This window comes from Musca vetustissima, unplaced genomic scaffold (assembly GCF_032173495.1).
Source record: "Musca vetustissima isolate MV318-11 ecotype Yass unplaced genomic scaffold, APGP_CSIRO_Mvet_v1 utg3448, whole genome shotgun sequence".
In the NCBI taxonomy this organism is placed as follows: Eukaryota; Metazoa; Arthropoda; class Insecta; order Diptera; family Muscidae; genus Musca; species Musca vetustissima.
Window position 1 is genome coordinate 22,942 of NW_026882699.1, and position 15,568 is coordinate 38,509.

Consider the following 15,568-nt stretch of genomic DNA (forward strand, 5'->3'; position numbering starts at 1 on the left):
TTTATTTTCCGGCCACAAACCACAACTGAACTACATAAATCATACTTTGTAATACAAATCGGCTCAGACATTTAAGACCGAAAGGAAAGTACGTTGGCAAACAAAATGGAATGGCAGACAGGTAATACTCAGAAATGCATACAGCTATGGTTGAGAAAATAGCACATCATTTTAATGATACCCACAGTCAGACTCCATTAATATCAACTATTCATGAAACAGCTTGATTGAATGGTGTTATTAAAAAAGCCAAAATCACATCCACTGCTATTTTTTTACACACAACTGTCTCTATGCCATAGAAATTATAGGGGCATTTAAACTCTTTCTTTTTGTGGGTGTATGTGTAGAAATACTTAGTGTCAACATTGTCATAAATGATAACTGAACTCCACATTTTATGGCACATTAAGTATGAATACCTTTCATACTTAGGACCTACCTGCCGCCCCTCCTATCTACCGGCTCACTTAACTATCTACTCATCCGGGCAGCTAGGCATTCATTCAGTCAGTCATACAGCTAGCTAGCAACTCATTTAGACAACAGCATTCGAAAATAATGAATGAATGAAAAAAGAATTGCAGAGGTCCACAAAACGGCACTACTATTGTACCGTCATGCGGTTCCAGTCTTTGCCAACCATAAACGATGACATTAAAATGTTTCAACAGCAACAAAAAACGAGAGAAGAAGGCTTAAAAACTTGTGTTTGTTGAAATCTGATTGAGTGGTGGGATCTTTGTCCCACAGACTCCCCCGGGCTCAGGCTCTGTGTATGATGCCCTCTGAAGCTCCACACACACACACAGTTGGTTATGGTGACCCCCTTTCGAGAGGAATTTACAAGTCCTTAACTTCAAATAAACAACAGCAACAACAACAAAACATAGGTTTTTGTAGTCACATCAAAAGTTTTGAAGTAGTGTGACTGCGCCCGCAAAAGTGCCGAGGATGAAGTACCCACTTACTCATTCCGTTAAATATCTCTCGCATGTCAAGAGAATTTACATTTTTTCTCGTCCCCATCATCGCCATCGTCGTAAAGTTTGTTTTGACGGAAATGTCCTAAAAATGTGACAAGAAATTTCGTGTAATGTCTGCGGAGGGGGAGAAGGGTTGTGCAGATTGATTTTGTGTGATAACCGATTTGAATAGATTTAATTGAGAATCCTTCTCGCTTGAGGTTTTTTTTTCTATGGAAAAAATCCTGCTGGCTCGCCTGAAGTCTTTCTCTAAAGAAAAAATTGAGAGGTCTCCTGAGGACTTCTTTTTCTGTAGAAAAAAATGCATCATGTCCACTGAGGACTTCCTCAGGTCTTCAGGAATTCCCAAGTCCTCAGGTCCCCTGAGGATTCATAAGAGAAAATCCAACAGACTCGCATAGATTATTCTCTGTCCTCCTCCATAGATCCTCTGAAAACTTTTCTATAGAAAAAAAATTCTCCTGCCCCCTGAGGACTTCTTTTTCTATAGAAAAAATTCTCCTGCCCCCTGAGGACTTTTTTATCTATAGAAATATTTGTTGACATCTTGTCGGTCAAGAGGGTGCAAATATCGCAAAATATTACCCAAGCTCAGAATATAAAACCACAGAAGGTTAGATTTTCGTGGAAGTTGTGTAGGGTATCATATGATCGGCCCCATCCGACTATACTGCTCCGCTCACTGTTTTAAAAATATATTCTACAAAGGGGTGTATTTCCAAAAATATATTTAGGGCTATCTTGAGCTCAGCTTGAGCTGTATAGGGTTGGATTTTTTATGAGATTTAGCGCTGCTATACCACAACAACATTTGTGTGGATTTTTAAAGAATACCTTGCGGGTCTTCAGGACTTCCAAAGTCCTCAGGTTCCCTGAGGATTCATAACAATAATCCAACAGTGTCGCATAGATTATTCTCTGTCCTCATGACTTCTTTTTCTTTAGGAAAAAAATTCTCAGATCCTCTGAAAACTTCTTTTTCTATAGAAAAAAATTCTCCTGCCCCATTGAGGACTTCTTTTTCTATAGAAAAAAATTCCTCTGGTACCCTGAAGATTTCTATTTCTATAGAAAAATTTTCACAGGTCCTCTGAAAACTTATTTTTCTATAGAAAAAAATTCTTCTGCACACTGAGGACTTGTTTTTCTATAGAAAAAAATCCTCAGGTACCCTGATTATTTCTATTTCTATAGAAATTTTTTCTGAAAAAAAAATTGTTATTCTATAATAAAAATATTCAGACCCAACAGAGGTATATATTTTCTATAGGAAAAATTCGTAGGACCACCATTAGATATTATTTCTTATACAAAAAATCCTCATTCGTCTCAGAGGTACTTTTTATCTATAAAAAATTCCTGGGAACCATTTTCTATACAAAAAAAATTCCTCAGATCCTCTATAGAAAAAAATTCTCCTACCCCCTGAGGACTTCTTCTATACAAAAAAAATCCTCAGGTACCCTGAAGATTTCTATTTCTATAGAAAAATTTTCTCAGGTCCTCTGAAAACTTATTTTTCTATAGAAAAAAATTCTTCTGCACACTGAGGACTTGTTTTTCTATAGAAAAAAAAAATTCCTCAGGTACCCTGATTATTTCTATTTCTATAGAAAATTTTTCTCAAAAAAAAATTTGTTATTCTATAATATAAAATCTTCAGACCCAACAGAGGTATATTTTTTCTGTAGGAAAAAATCGTCAGACCACCATTAGATATTATTTCCTATACAAAAAAATCCTCATTCGTCTCAGAGGTACTTTTTATCTATAAAAAATTCCTGGGAACCATCTGAGGACATCTTTTTCTATAGAAAAAAATTCCTCAGATCGTTTGGAAACTTCTTTTTCTATAGAAAAAATATCTCTATAGAAAAAAATCCTCTGACCTCTCAGAGGTAATTTTTTCAGAGAAGTGTCTTCTTCTATAGAATAAATCCCGCATCCAAAAAAGAGCAGCAATCAAATATAATTCTATTTTTGGCCTTATAATAAAGAAGGCAATTCGGAGGATTAGTACAGTTACGGAAATGTCAGTACTTCAGGACACAAGAAATGAGAAGTATCCTCAGGGACTTGAGGATATTTTTCTATAGAAAAATGTGTCCTCAGGTACCAGAGGATTTTTTTTGTATAAAAAAGTATCCTCAGGGACATCAGGATATTTTCTATAGAAAAAAGTAGTCCTCAAGGGACCTGAGGAATTTTTTTCTGGGATCTTTTTTCTATAGAAAAAAATCCTCTAACCTCTCTGGGGTAATTTTTTCCGAGAGGTGTCTTCTTCTATAGAATAAATCCCCCAAAAACACATTTGAGGTCTCTTTTCTCAATAGAATAATATTTATTATTTAAACTTATATTCCTCTTCTAAAAAGCAGCCTTACCACCACTCTCCATCCCATTCAATTACCCCAACTTCTGCAATCAAATTAAAAACGGAACTTTCAATAATTGTTATCTTATAAATGACACCAATTCTCTGTCACATAAGCTCCGTTCGCTTTATTCATAACTTCGAAATTAGTTTTGACTGCACAATCCCACAATATCAGGACTAAGTGGTTTAAAGGCTAGGCAGAACATAGCTGAACAGGATAAAAGTCATCAAGACCATTAATTTCCAAGTCTGTTTGTTCGAATGGTTGGATGAATAGATAAAACAGTGTTTGTTATCCGTCCTACAACCCATTCAAGCTAAAAACTCCAAAAGTTAGTCCTCCGTTTTGTTGAATAGTTTATAATCCAATTAGTGGCTTCCGTTTACTTGAAGAGAGGAAGAGCTGGAGCTAAGAGGACGACCATTGTGTTGGTGACAATGCCGAATGTCACATTCGTGAAGAGAACGTACGTGTGTGTTTGTCAAACAATATCAACAACAGCAAAGGGTAGGAGTACCAATTTGTGTTGTTGTTTACAATCTGTACAAAAGTCTCGAGTTGTTGTTGTGTTTTCTCACCAGGATTCTAAGGATTTGTTTGTTAGCAGCATAGAAACTAATAATACTGCTCGTGGTGGTATCACCACACAATAGCTGCAGAATTACGACGAACAATTCAACAGCATCCAAAAAAAGAGCAGCAATCAAATAAAATTCTATTTTGATGCGATCCTAATGCTATGGAGCATGACAATGTTTGCAGCAATCAAGGCTGCCTTCTTTGGCCTTATAATATTAATAAAATTTGTAACTTTCGATAACATAAAGAAGGCAATTCGGAGGATTAGTACAGTTACGAAAATGTCAGTTCTTCAGGACACAAGAAAATTTAATTTTAAGAATGAGAAAATAAACTGCGAAGTATCCTCAGGGACCTGAGGATTTTTTCTATAGAAAAAAGTAGTCCTCAGGGGACCTGAGGAATTTTTTATATAAAACAGTATCCACAGGGACCTGAAGAACTTTTTGCTGTAGTGTCCTCAGGGACCTAAAGAATTTTTTTTCTATAGAAAAAAGTAGTGCTCAGGGGACCAGAGGTTTTTTTTTTCTATTGAGAAAAAAGTCTCCTCAGGGACCTGAGGAATTTTTTGCTTTAGAAAAAGTTTTTCTATAGAAAAAAATCTCCTCAAGAACCTGAGGAATTTTTTTCTATAGAAAAAAAGTCTCCTCAAGGACTTGAGGTTTTTTTCTATAGAAAAAAGTAGTGCTCAGGGGACCTGAGGTTTTTTTTTCTATTGAGAAAAAAGACTCCTCAAGGACCTGAGGTTTTTTTTTCTATAGAAAAAAGTAGTCCTCAGGGGACCTGAGGATTTTTTTCTATAGAAAAAAAGTAGTCCTCAGTGGACCTGAGGATTTTTTTCTATAGAAAAAAGTAGTCCTCAGGGGACCTGAGGATTTTTTTCTATAGAAAAAAGTAGTCCTCAGGGGACTTGAGGAGACTTTTTTCTATAGAAATAATGAATTTCTACATGAGGAATTTTTTTTTCTATAGAAAAAAGTAGTCCTCAGGGGACCTGAGGATTTTTTTTTCTATAGAAAAAAGTAGTCCTCAGGGGACCTGAGGATTTTTTTCTATAGAAAAAAGTAGTCCTCAGGGGACCTGAGGAATTTTTTTTTCTATAGAAAAAAATAGTCCTCAGATACCTTAGGAATTTTTTCTATAGAACAAAAGTGGTTCTTGGAATACCTGAGGATTTTTTTTTTCTATAAAAAAGTGTCCCAAAGGACCTGAGGGTTTTTTCTGTAGAAAATCGTGTGCTCAGAAAAAATGTCCTCAGGGATCTGCGGGAATTGTTTTATATAGAAAAAAGTGTCCAAGTGTCCTTTCTATAAAAATTCTGTACAGAAAAGTGTACTCAGGGACCTCATCATTTCTTCCTTAAACAAAAAAGTATCCTCAGGGACCTGGGGATGTTTTCCTTTAGAAAAGAATTATTGTTAGGGACCTGAGGATATTTTATATACAAAAAAGTATACTCAGGGACCTGAGAATTTCATTCCTATAGCAAAAAATGTCCTCTGGTGCCATATAATTTTTTCCTATCGGAATTGCTACAAAAAATCTCTCTTCTGCTTCACTAAATACTGTTCACACCAATCAATAAAATCCGACAAAAACGAACAGTCATTCGCAAATAAAGCCATTCACCATTCACAGACCAAAACGAAAACTGTTATCGAATACCGACACTCGAAGCGGGCAACAAAAAACCGCACATCACTTCACAGAAATGCATCCATTTAGCACTCCAAGCAATTATGATGGCTGCCTGCCATCGAACGGCGTGGTAGCTAAAAATAGCGCCTGCCAAGAACGAAGGTTCAACACCACAACCACCACCACCTCTGTAGCAATTTGGACTGGGTCAGGACAAAAAATGTTGCCGCGACACAATAGGAAGAGAAATGAATGTGCCACGCCATGAACTGGATGAATGAAAGAATTGGTGGAAGACGAATGCGGACAGATTAAGAAACAGCCAAATAACAACACCAGTCGTTAGTCGTAATTCCTAGAAGTGTGGTGTCAGTTGTTGTTCTTGTTGTTGTTCTAATGCAATCCGAATTTTAGCAAAAGATAAATTGAAAGCAGAAATAATGGTTGATGCCATTCCAGAGAAGAGAAAAAAGGACAACTCTGAAATGCTGGAGTATTTCCGAGCCAAATGAAATAGGGGGACTTTAAAAGACAAATGTAAAGGGGAACACAAAGTGCAAATTGCAAAAACAAATATTCAAGCTTTTACAAATACATCCTGACAAGAATTTTTTTAGGTTACAAAAAGGATGAATGGGTTGTTCATTCAAAGAAAAGAAAAACAAAAATAAAACTTGGCAACCATCCTCTATATTTAGTTACGTGACACAAAAGCCATGGACAAACAGAGGCTGGGTAAACCAACAACAACATGAATGGCTACAACTATAAACTGAATTTACCTCCACTTTCAATGGAACGAGTAACAGTATCAGTGTCAGGTCTTTTTGTGAAATGAGGAAGGTCTATGACCGTTTGGTTTACGCCCATATTGTGTTCTCTATGGGTGGTATTTCATGCTAATGGGGACTTTTTGTGCATTTTTTCTATAGAAAAAAGACACCTCAGGGACCTGAGGAATTTTTTTCTATAGGAAAAAGACACCTCAGGGACCTGAGGAATTTTTTTCTATAGAAAAAAGACACCTCAGGGACCTGAGGAATTTTTTTCTATAGAAAAAAGACACCTCAGGGACCTGAGGAATTTTTTTCTATAGAAAAAAGACACCTCAGGGACCTGAGGAATTTTTTTCTATAGAAAAAAGACACCTCAGGGACCTGAGGAATTTTTTTCTATAGAAAAAAGACACCTCAGGGACCTGAGGAATTTTTTTCTATAGAAAAAAGACACCTCAGGGACCTGAGGAATTTTTTTTATAGAAAAAAGACACCTCAGGGACCTGAGGAATTTTTTTCTATAGAAAAAAGACACCTCAGGGACCTGAGGAATTTTTTTCTATAGAAAGAGACCTCAGGGACCTGAGGATTTTTTTCCTATAGAAAAAAGACACCTCTGGGACCTGTGGAATTTTTTCCTACAGAAAAAGGACACCTCAGGGACCTGTGGAATTTTTTCTATAGAAAAAAGACACCTCAGGGACCTGAGGAATTTTTTTATAGAAAAAAGAAATCTCAGGGACCTGAATAATTTTTTTTCTATAGAAAAAAGACACCTCAGGGACCTGAGGAATTTTTTTCTATAGAAAAAAGACACCTCAGGGACCTGAGGAATTTTTTTCTATAGAAAAAAAGACACCTCAGGGACCTGAGGAATTTTTTTCTATAGAAAAAAGACACCTCAGGGACCTGAGGAATTTTTTTCTATAGAAAAAAGACACCTCAGGGACCTGAGGAATTTTTTTCTATAGAAAAAAGACACCTCAGGGACCTGAGGAATTTTTTTCTATAGAAAAAAGACACCTCAGGGGACCTGAGCGAATTTTTTTCTATAGAAAAAAGACACCTCAGGGTCTATAGAAAAAAGACACCTCAGGGACCTGAGGAATTTTTTCTATAGAATTTTTTTCTATAGAAAAAAGACACCTCAGGAACCTGCGGATTTTTCTATAAAAAAATACATCTCAGGTACCTGAGGAATTTTTTTCTATAGAAAAAATAGAAAAAAGACACCTCAGGGACCTGAGCGAATTTTTTTCTATAGAAAAAAGACACCTCAGGGACCTGAGCGAATTTTTTTCTATAGAAAAAAGACACCTCAGGGACCTTAGCGAATTTTTTTCTGTAGAAAAAAGACACCTCAGGTGTCTGAGGAATTTTTTTCTGTAGGAAAAAGACATCTCAGGGGCCTAAGGATTTTTTTTCTATAAAAAAGTCATCAGTGACCTGAAGACACTCAGCTTCCAAAGGAGTGGGAATATTGAAAATCTTTTTATTTTAAATATTCCACAATAATAATTTAATACCCAGGCCAGACATAAAAGGTAATGCAGGGTCAGCCGTTCATTCATAAATAACAATTTCGGATTTTTGTTTCTGTTTTTTTCGAACTTCCAGCCAAGTTAACGAACTTGTAAATATTCCTTAATGGTGGCAAAGACGGCTCTGCCGTGCTGGGCAGAGCCAAGAGGAACAATGTTTGCGGCATAACAGTTCGTTTTTTTATTTGAAACTTATTTTTGTTGTCTGCTGCTGCTTCTTCTTCTTCTTCTTTTGGCAATAAATCACAGAGGCAATGAAAAAAGGCAAGAAGTATCTTTTAATTATGTGGCAAGAAGATGAGGACGTGGTGAAGTCTAAGAAGTTGTTGGTTTTCAAGAACCCGCAGAAGTTTAGTTGGAGTTGTTTGAAAGTGGATGAATATTCATTTCTTTGGGAGGAAAATATCTTCAATAGATTTTAAAGGCCTATAAGGCTTGATGAGTAAATAAAGTATGGAATACCGGAGCGTAGCTGGTTGCTGCCCCAGGAGGGTATTTCTCTACTATTCCATTTAGCCCTTTTGAAAGGCTGCATAAATAAAATCGTGACTGAGCGGTTGTCCTAAATAAAACAGAAGTCTGCCACCTCAAGCTGCAGTTGGTGGCATCTACTGATTACATCCTGAAAAAACAAAATTATTTTTCCTTCTTTACCCAGGATTGCAAAAGTTTGTTTTATTTTCTGATGTTGAAAGCAACAAAAAAATCATTTTTTCTGGCTACCGAAAAAAACACTCCTGCTAAATTATGCAGGACTTGCATGAAAGCATGCAAGACCAACAGAAAAAAATCCCTTCCTTATTTTCTTGGCCATTTTCCAAAAACCATGATCACATTAAAGTTAAAAGGAAACCAACGAACGGAATAAATTTCTTTGCTGCTCTTCTTTGTCTTTTGGCTAGGAAATGAAAAGAAACAAAAAATCCGTTATCCTTTTTTTCCTTCGCCACAAATTTTCTTAGCAGCCTGGCATTAGTTTTCCATTAAAACATGTCCATGGTTCCAAATGAAGGGAACAAATTTTGTTTGTTTTGTTTGCGGGGGAAGGGGTTCCTAAGGGATCCATTGGAATTACTTGCCAATATGGGGAATGTATTTCAGTCGTGGTGGTAAATGCAAGGTGTGTGTGTGTGTGCGTTTTTTCTTCCGTTTTTTGTTTGTCTTTTTGGCAATCGGATGCTGTGTATGATGATATTACAAAGAAGGAACCATGGAAGGATAGTAATATTGTCATTACAATAAGTACTACAGTTGTCACACAAAACGGAGATCCTGTCAAAATAGGATACATACGTTCATTATCCTCAAGAGACACAAACATCGTTCCATTGAAGAACAAAAAAAGGTCTCAGCGAGTTTTGAGCAAGATTTTCTATACAAAAGACACCTAAGAGACCCGAGTTGTCACACAAAACGGAGATCATGTGAAAATAGGGTACAGACGTTCATTATCCTCAAGAGTCACAAACATTGTTACATTGAAAGAACAAAAAAAGGTCTCATCGAGGTCTTGGGAAGATTTTCTATACAAAAGACACCTAAGAGACCCGAGTATTTTTCTATATTTCAAAATAATCCTCATTGACCTGAGGAGGAGTCAAGAAGGCCTGATCACACCAAAAAAGCACTATGTAAGGTCTGAGGTATTTATCTTTAGATAGCAAAATGGAGAAAAAAACAGCCCTCTGAGTAAGACCCCAAAAAAGAATACACCTACGGATCTTTTCCATATAAAAAAATCCTCATTGAGGCACTAGGAATTCTGTCTATAAAAAAAAGTCCTCATCGAACTGATTATTTTGATCCTTTAGGGAAAAAGAGTCATGGGTGGCCTGTGGATTTTTTCGTCCTTTGAAATAAGGACCCTCGCTATCCTTATGAATGTTTTTCTATAGAAAAAAATTCTGTTGAAATGTTTCTTCTATAGAAAACGGCACATGTGGAAGGTCTGTGGATTTTTTTTTAGAACCAATGGATTTTTTCCTTTTAAAAATAGACCTCAGGGGGATAAGGACTATTTTTTTTATAGAAAGACAACATAAGGAATCAAATAATTCAACTCAACTGACCATTTAAAAAATCATCAGGGACTCTGAGGACTTTGTTCTATAGAGAGATAACTTGAGGCTATGTTAGCGATTTTTTCTATAGAAAATAATTTTTTAAGACCCACTTTCTATTAAAAAACCCTCAGGTGTCCCGAGGTGTATTTTCTTCTACAGGTAAACCTTTAACGGAAGAAAATCCTGGATTCTCAGAGGTGCATTTGTTATTAAAAAAAATCCTCAGAACCCTTGAGGTGCCGAATATCAATAAAAAAATATATCTCTCAGTTCTCAGATCTAAGAACCATTTTCTTCTCTGGAAAACAATTTTTGAGGGACATCTGAGGACTACTTATTTTCTATAGGTCTCCTGAGAATTATTTTTTTCCATAGGAAAAATTCCTCAGGTATCATGAGGTCTATTAAGGTCACCTGAGGACTACTTCTAGAAAAAATTGACCAGGCTCGCATGATAGCTAAAACTATTTAACCAAAAAGTTTTCCACATCCCCTAAAAATTGTAAAAAAGACACATTGAGCTGATAAAGGAAAGAGGTGAATTAATGGGGTCCGAAATGGTATCCCAAAATTTGTTTCTGTAGGAAAAAAGAGTCCTTTAAAATGATTAAGTAATTTTTTTCTATAAAAGAAATTCCTCAGAGGAAAAGTGTACTCAAGAAGGCATAACGAATATCTTCGATATATAAACCGAAACCTGAGAGAAACCCTGAGGAAGGGTTATTTAAAAAAATTGCCGCAAGGGGGGAGGAGATTTATGGAACATGTTCTATAGAAAACAGAAGATCTCAGAGATCCTCAGGAGCCATGCGAAGTTTTTTTCCTATATAAGAACTATGTTCATAGGGCCTTGAAGAATATTTCCCACGCTCCATGGCCTCAAGATGTGACTTGGCGAGATTTTTAAAATAAAATCAGTGAGCGGAGCAGTATATTCGGGCGGGGCCGACCATACGTTACCCTACACAACTACCACGGAACTCTAACTTTTTGTGGAAGTTTATTCCGAGCCTGGGCAATATTTCGTGATATTTGCCCCGACTTGCCTGATTAGAGGTCAACAGCACCTCTACCTTACACTGAAATATTTTCGGAATATTACTAATATTCAGTACAGCCCTTCTAATTACTTGCCCAGATTCCCTTTCGCCGTGGGTTAAGTTGTAATGTTCGGCTTATATTCGACTAGAAAACACACAAAAGAAATTAAGTTTTTAGTCCACTTCATCCCAAAATGTTATTCTGATCATCACCGAAAATTATAAGCGTTGTCCTTGACCATAATTGGAACTTCATGGAAAATTTCAAAGCGATCTGCGCTATAGTTCCACTCTCTAGAGTGATTATGGGTTACTAAATAATATACGAATACGGAGATACCTATAAATATGTAGGTGTAACTCCCACATCTGAGGACTTACAACAATGTAGTTTGTATTAATTTAAAGGTCAACCATTCCTCTTGGATATAATATATCGGGTCTATGTCCTTCAGGGGTAAATATATACGATGTTCGGGCCATTATTGCGGCCTCTGGAGGGATCATAAAAACCGACAAAAATTAAGTATTTGCTCCATTTCATTCCCTAAATATTAACCGATCTTTACCAAAAACAATAGGGGTCTTCATTGGCCAGAACCCATCTTATATGCAAAATTGCGTGAGGATTGGGACATAACTGTGGCCTGTATCGTGTTTACAAATTATAATGGACAGACCGACGGACACACATGTCTAGATCGACACAGCTAGTCGAGATATGACGATCGGTATACTTAAAGGTGGGTCTAGGACCAATATTTCGCGGCGTTACAAACTCTTGGGGCTGCACAAAGCTATAATACCCTGACAACATAGTTCTGTAGGGTATAAATAATCCTCATTGACCTGAGGAGGAGTCATGAAGTCCTGATCATATAAAAAATAGCACTATGTAAGATCTGAGGTATTTATCTTTAGATAGCAGATTGGAGAAAAAACAGTCCTCTGAGTAAGAACCCAACCCAAAGATAGTGAGGGAAGAAGAGCGGAAGAGAGGTTATTTTAGCCATGTAAAATTTTTGACAAAGCCTAGGATCTGATATGGGTCTATTATGGAGAAGATGTCGAGATTATCAATTTCATATCTTCCAAACTGTTTATGTCTTCTGCTAATCAGCGATGGACACTTACAGAGGATGTGTTCAATTGTTTCCAGTTTCCAGTTCAGTAATCATCTCCACTGGAGTCCCACTTCGAAGTGAGATATCTAATTTTGCAGTGACCTATTATGATCCCCACAACGATTTTGATCTCCCTCTTATTGTGTGTCAGCAGCGAAGAAGTTCTTTTACGAGAAAATTCAGGCCAGATAGATTTTGAAATTCTGCAAACAGGATCCCTTAGCCATCTGTTACCGACTGCCTCGCAGTGGAACGCATGGATTCTGCCAATGAAATAGCCGATGGGAGGTTTCACAGATCTTTCAATGAGACGATTGGACGACTGTGAGCCCCCTCGAGCAAGCTCGTCGGCAATCTCACTTTCTAGGAAAAATACAACTCAGGTCCCCTGAGTTGTATTTTTTCTATAGAAAAACCCTTTCTCAAGCCCACCTGTAACAGAAGAAAATCCTAGGTTCTCCGACGTGGATTTTTTATAACAAAAAATCCTCAGGACCCTTGAGATATCGAATATCAATAAACAATACTTCTCAGGTCATCTAAGGACTATTTTCTTCTATAGCAAATAATTTTTGAGGACATCCCTTGAGTTGTATTTTTTATATAGAAAGAAACCCTTTTCTCAAGCCCACCTCTAACAGAAGAAAATCCTGGGTTCTCCGACGTGGATTTTTTGTAAAAAAATCCTCAGGACCCTTGAGATATCGAATATCAATAAACAACATTTCCCAGGTCATCTAAGGACTATTTTCTTCTATAGAAAACAATTTTTGAGGACATCTGAGGACTATTTTTCTATAGGAAAAATACTTTAGGTCTCCTGAGAAATATTTTTTTCTATAGGAAAAATTCCTCAGGTATCATGAGGACAATTAAGGCCACCTGAAGACCACATTTATAGAAAAAATCATCAGGCTCCCATCAGAACTAATTTTTTCTAATGAAAAAATTTGGCAAATCCCCTAAAGATTTTTTGGTACAAAAAAAAGGATAAAGGAAAGGAAAAAAGTGGGGTCCGAAATGGCATCCCAAGGTTTTTTTTCTGTAGGAAAAAAGAGCCCTTGAAGATAATAGAGTACTTTTTTCTATTGAAGATATTCCTCAGACTAAAAGTGAACTCATGAAGGCTTAAGGAATATTTCCGAAACCTGAGAGAGCTCTAAGGAAGCTTTATTCCAAAAAAATTTGCATCAAGGGCGGGAAAAGACTTATGGAATTTGTTCCATAGAAAACAGAGGTCCTCAGGAGCCTTGTAAAGTTTTTCCTATACAAAAACTATGTCCTTTGGGAATTCAGGAATTTTTTCCATGCTCAATGGCCTCAAGATGTGACTTGGCGAGTTTAAGAAAAATACTGTAAATACTTTTTGTATAGAAAAACGAATTTTTGGGATACTGACGTTTTATTTCTACAGAGAAAAGTCCTCAAGAAGATCTGACATTTCAAGAACATGAGTAATTTTTTTATATAAAAATCGGAAGACATATGAAATTTTTAATAAAAAGGATATCTCAGCGATACACCACAGATCTCTGAGGTATAATTTTTGTCTAAATTCATAAGTCCTACATAGAAATCGGAAGACCTATGATTTTTTTTTTATAAAAAGGATATCTCAGAGAGCTCTGTTGAATTTTTTTCATGGAAAAAATATCCTCAGGTCCATTGAACATGAGTAATTTGTTATATAAAAATCGGAAGTCATATGAAATTTTTAATAAAAAGTATATCCCAGAGACGCACCACAGATTTTTGAGGTAACCTTTTTGTCTAAATTCATATGTCCTCCATAGAAATCGGAAGACCTATGATTTTTTTTATAAAAATTAAATTTTTTCCATGGAAAAAATATCCTCAGGTCCACTGAACTGACATTTTAAAAAAATTTTTCTGCAGAAAAAATCCTAAGGACTAATTTTTTGTATAAACAGGATTCCATAGATCTGCTGATGTGCCCTTTTTACATTGGAAAAAATACTGAGGACCAGTGCATTTTTCCTACTCCTGAGGACTACAATTTTCAATCGGAAAATTTAGAAAAAATAATTGTCAGAATCATCTGAGGACTAAAAACGACATCTCGAAGAGAGTTGATAAAGGAACGAAGGATTTTAGTGGGGACCTAAATTCAATAAAAAAAACCCTATAATTCTCTAAGGACAACTTTCTTGTATATACAAGATTCTACAGACCACTAAGGTATCCAGAGGACACTTTTTTTTATAAAAATACTCTTTAAAAAAATGTTATACCCTCAGACGCCTTCTTCAATAGAAGAAAGCTTGCAGGTCGACGGATAAAATTTGCAGTTCGCTGCGTATAAGTAAAATTTTTACAGAACAAAATCTACAGGAAACACTAAGGTCTTTTTTTAATGGAAAAAATTCTAAAATTTTTATAAAAATATATAGAAAAAAAACCTCGAAAAGGTAATGCGGATTTTATTAAAAAAAAAAAAAAAAACAATTTGTCTTCAAAGGCCTTATGAAGTTCTCTGTTAGACGGAATGTTATTTTTCTGGGTCATGAGCATATTTATAGAAAATATAATTCCCAGTGTCCTGAGATTTTTTTTAAATAAAAAATATGGACCTTCTTGGTAGTCTTCTTCTTCTTATCCCATATTTAATTCTATAAGAAAATAATATATTTTTTATTTTTGTTGTACTCACCTGCACTTGAAATATTGTCACCGTATCGTCCAACATTTGTATTCGCACTGTCAATTTTTTACCACCCCGATGACGGGGTGTCGATGGGGTACCATCAACACCAGATGGTGTGCTCAATGAATGTTTCATATTGGAGCCGACCATGTAGCATTCATCTGTGTTGCGGCCGCCGCCGCCACCACCACTACTGCGACCCAAATCAGCAGCACCGCCGCCGCCACCACCCACTTTCGACCTCTCGACCAGAGACATTTTGTACAACAATTTGTATGATTTGTTGTTGGCAAATCGAAGGAACAAATAAAGGACAACAACAATAACAACGACGACAAAAATAAAATCGAAGACGTTGACAGTGAAGAAGATATTGGAGGTGCTGGTTCCGCTGGTTGTGATGTGGGAGGTCTATGTGCAGGGAAAGGTTGTTGTTATTCAGCTTCTTCGAGGAAGTCGTGCTTTGGAACTTATAGTCTAAGTTTCGTGAACACAATTTTTCTTTGGGATTAGGGCCGGTGAAAGGATATATTTTTTTTTTAGTTTCGAAACAATTTTTTGGAAATTTTGAAAAAATTAAAAGTCTCAAAATTCGGAATGTCTTTTTTTTTCTTGTTGTTGCTACATTTAAATGGATTTTAAGGGGTAGGGTGCAACAGAAAATAAAAGCTTTAATGGGGAGACCACAACAATCTCTCTCTCTCTCTCTCTCTCGAAAATTATCTCTCTATGTAGATGACACGTGGTTGTTGTTGCTGTTGGTTCTGATGTTGTTGTT

At 36.3% G+C, this 15,568-nt stretch overlaps 1 protein-coding gene across 1 annotated transcript in view; it reads right to left on the bottom strand.

Annotated features, from left to right (window-relative positions):
- LOC133329303 (FERM, ARHGEF and pleckstrin domain-containing protein 1-like) overlaps positions 1–15,126 on the bottom strand; it is a 36,018-nt gene extending 20,892 nt beyond the window's left edge. Inside the window, exon 1 of the mRNA XM_061537793.1 lies at positions 14,797–15,126. Coding sequence (XP_061393777.1) covers positions 14,797–15,048 — 252 coding nt within the window. The 5' untranslated portion in view covers positions 15,049–15,126. The remainder of the gene's footprint in view (positions 1–14,796) is intronic.
- Between the last annotated feature and the right edge of the window lie 442 nt (positions 15,127–15,568).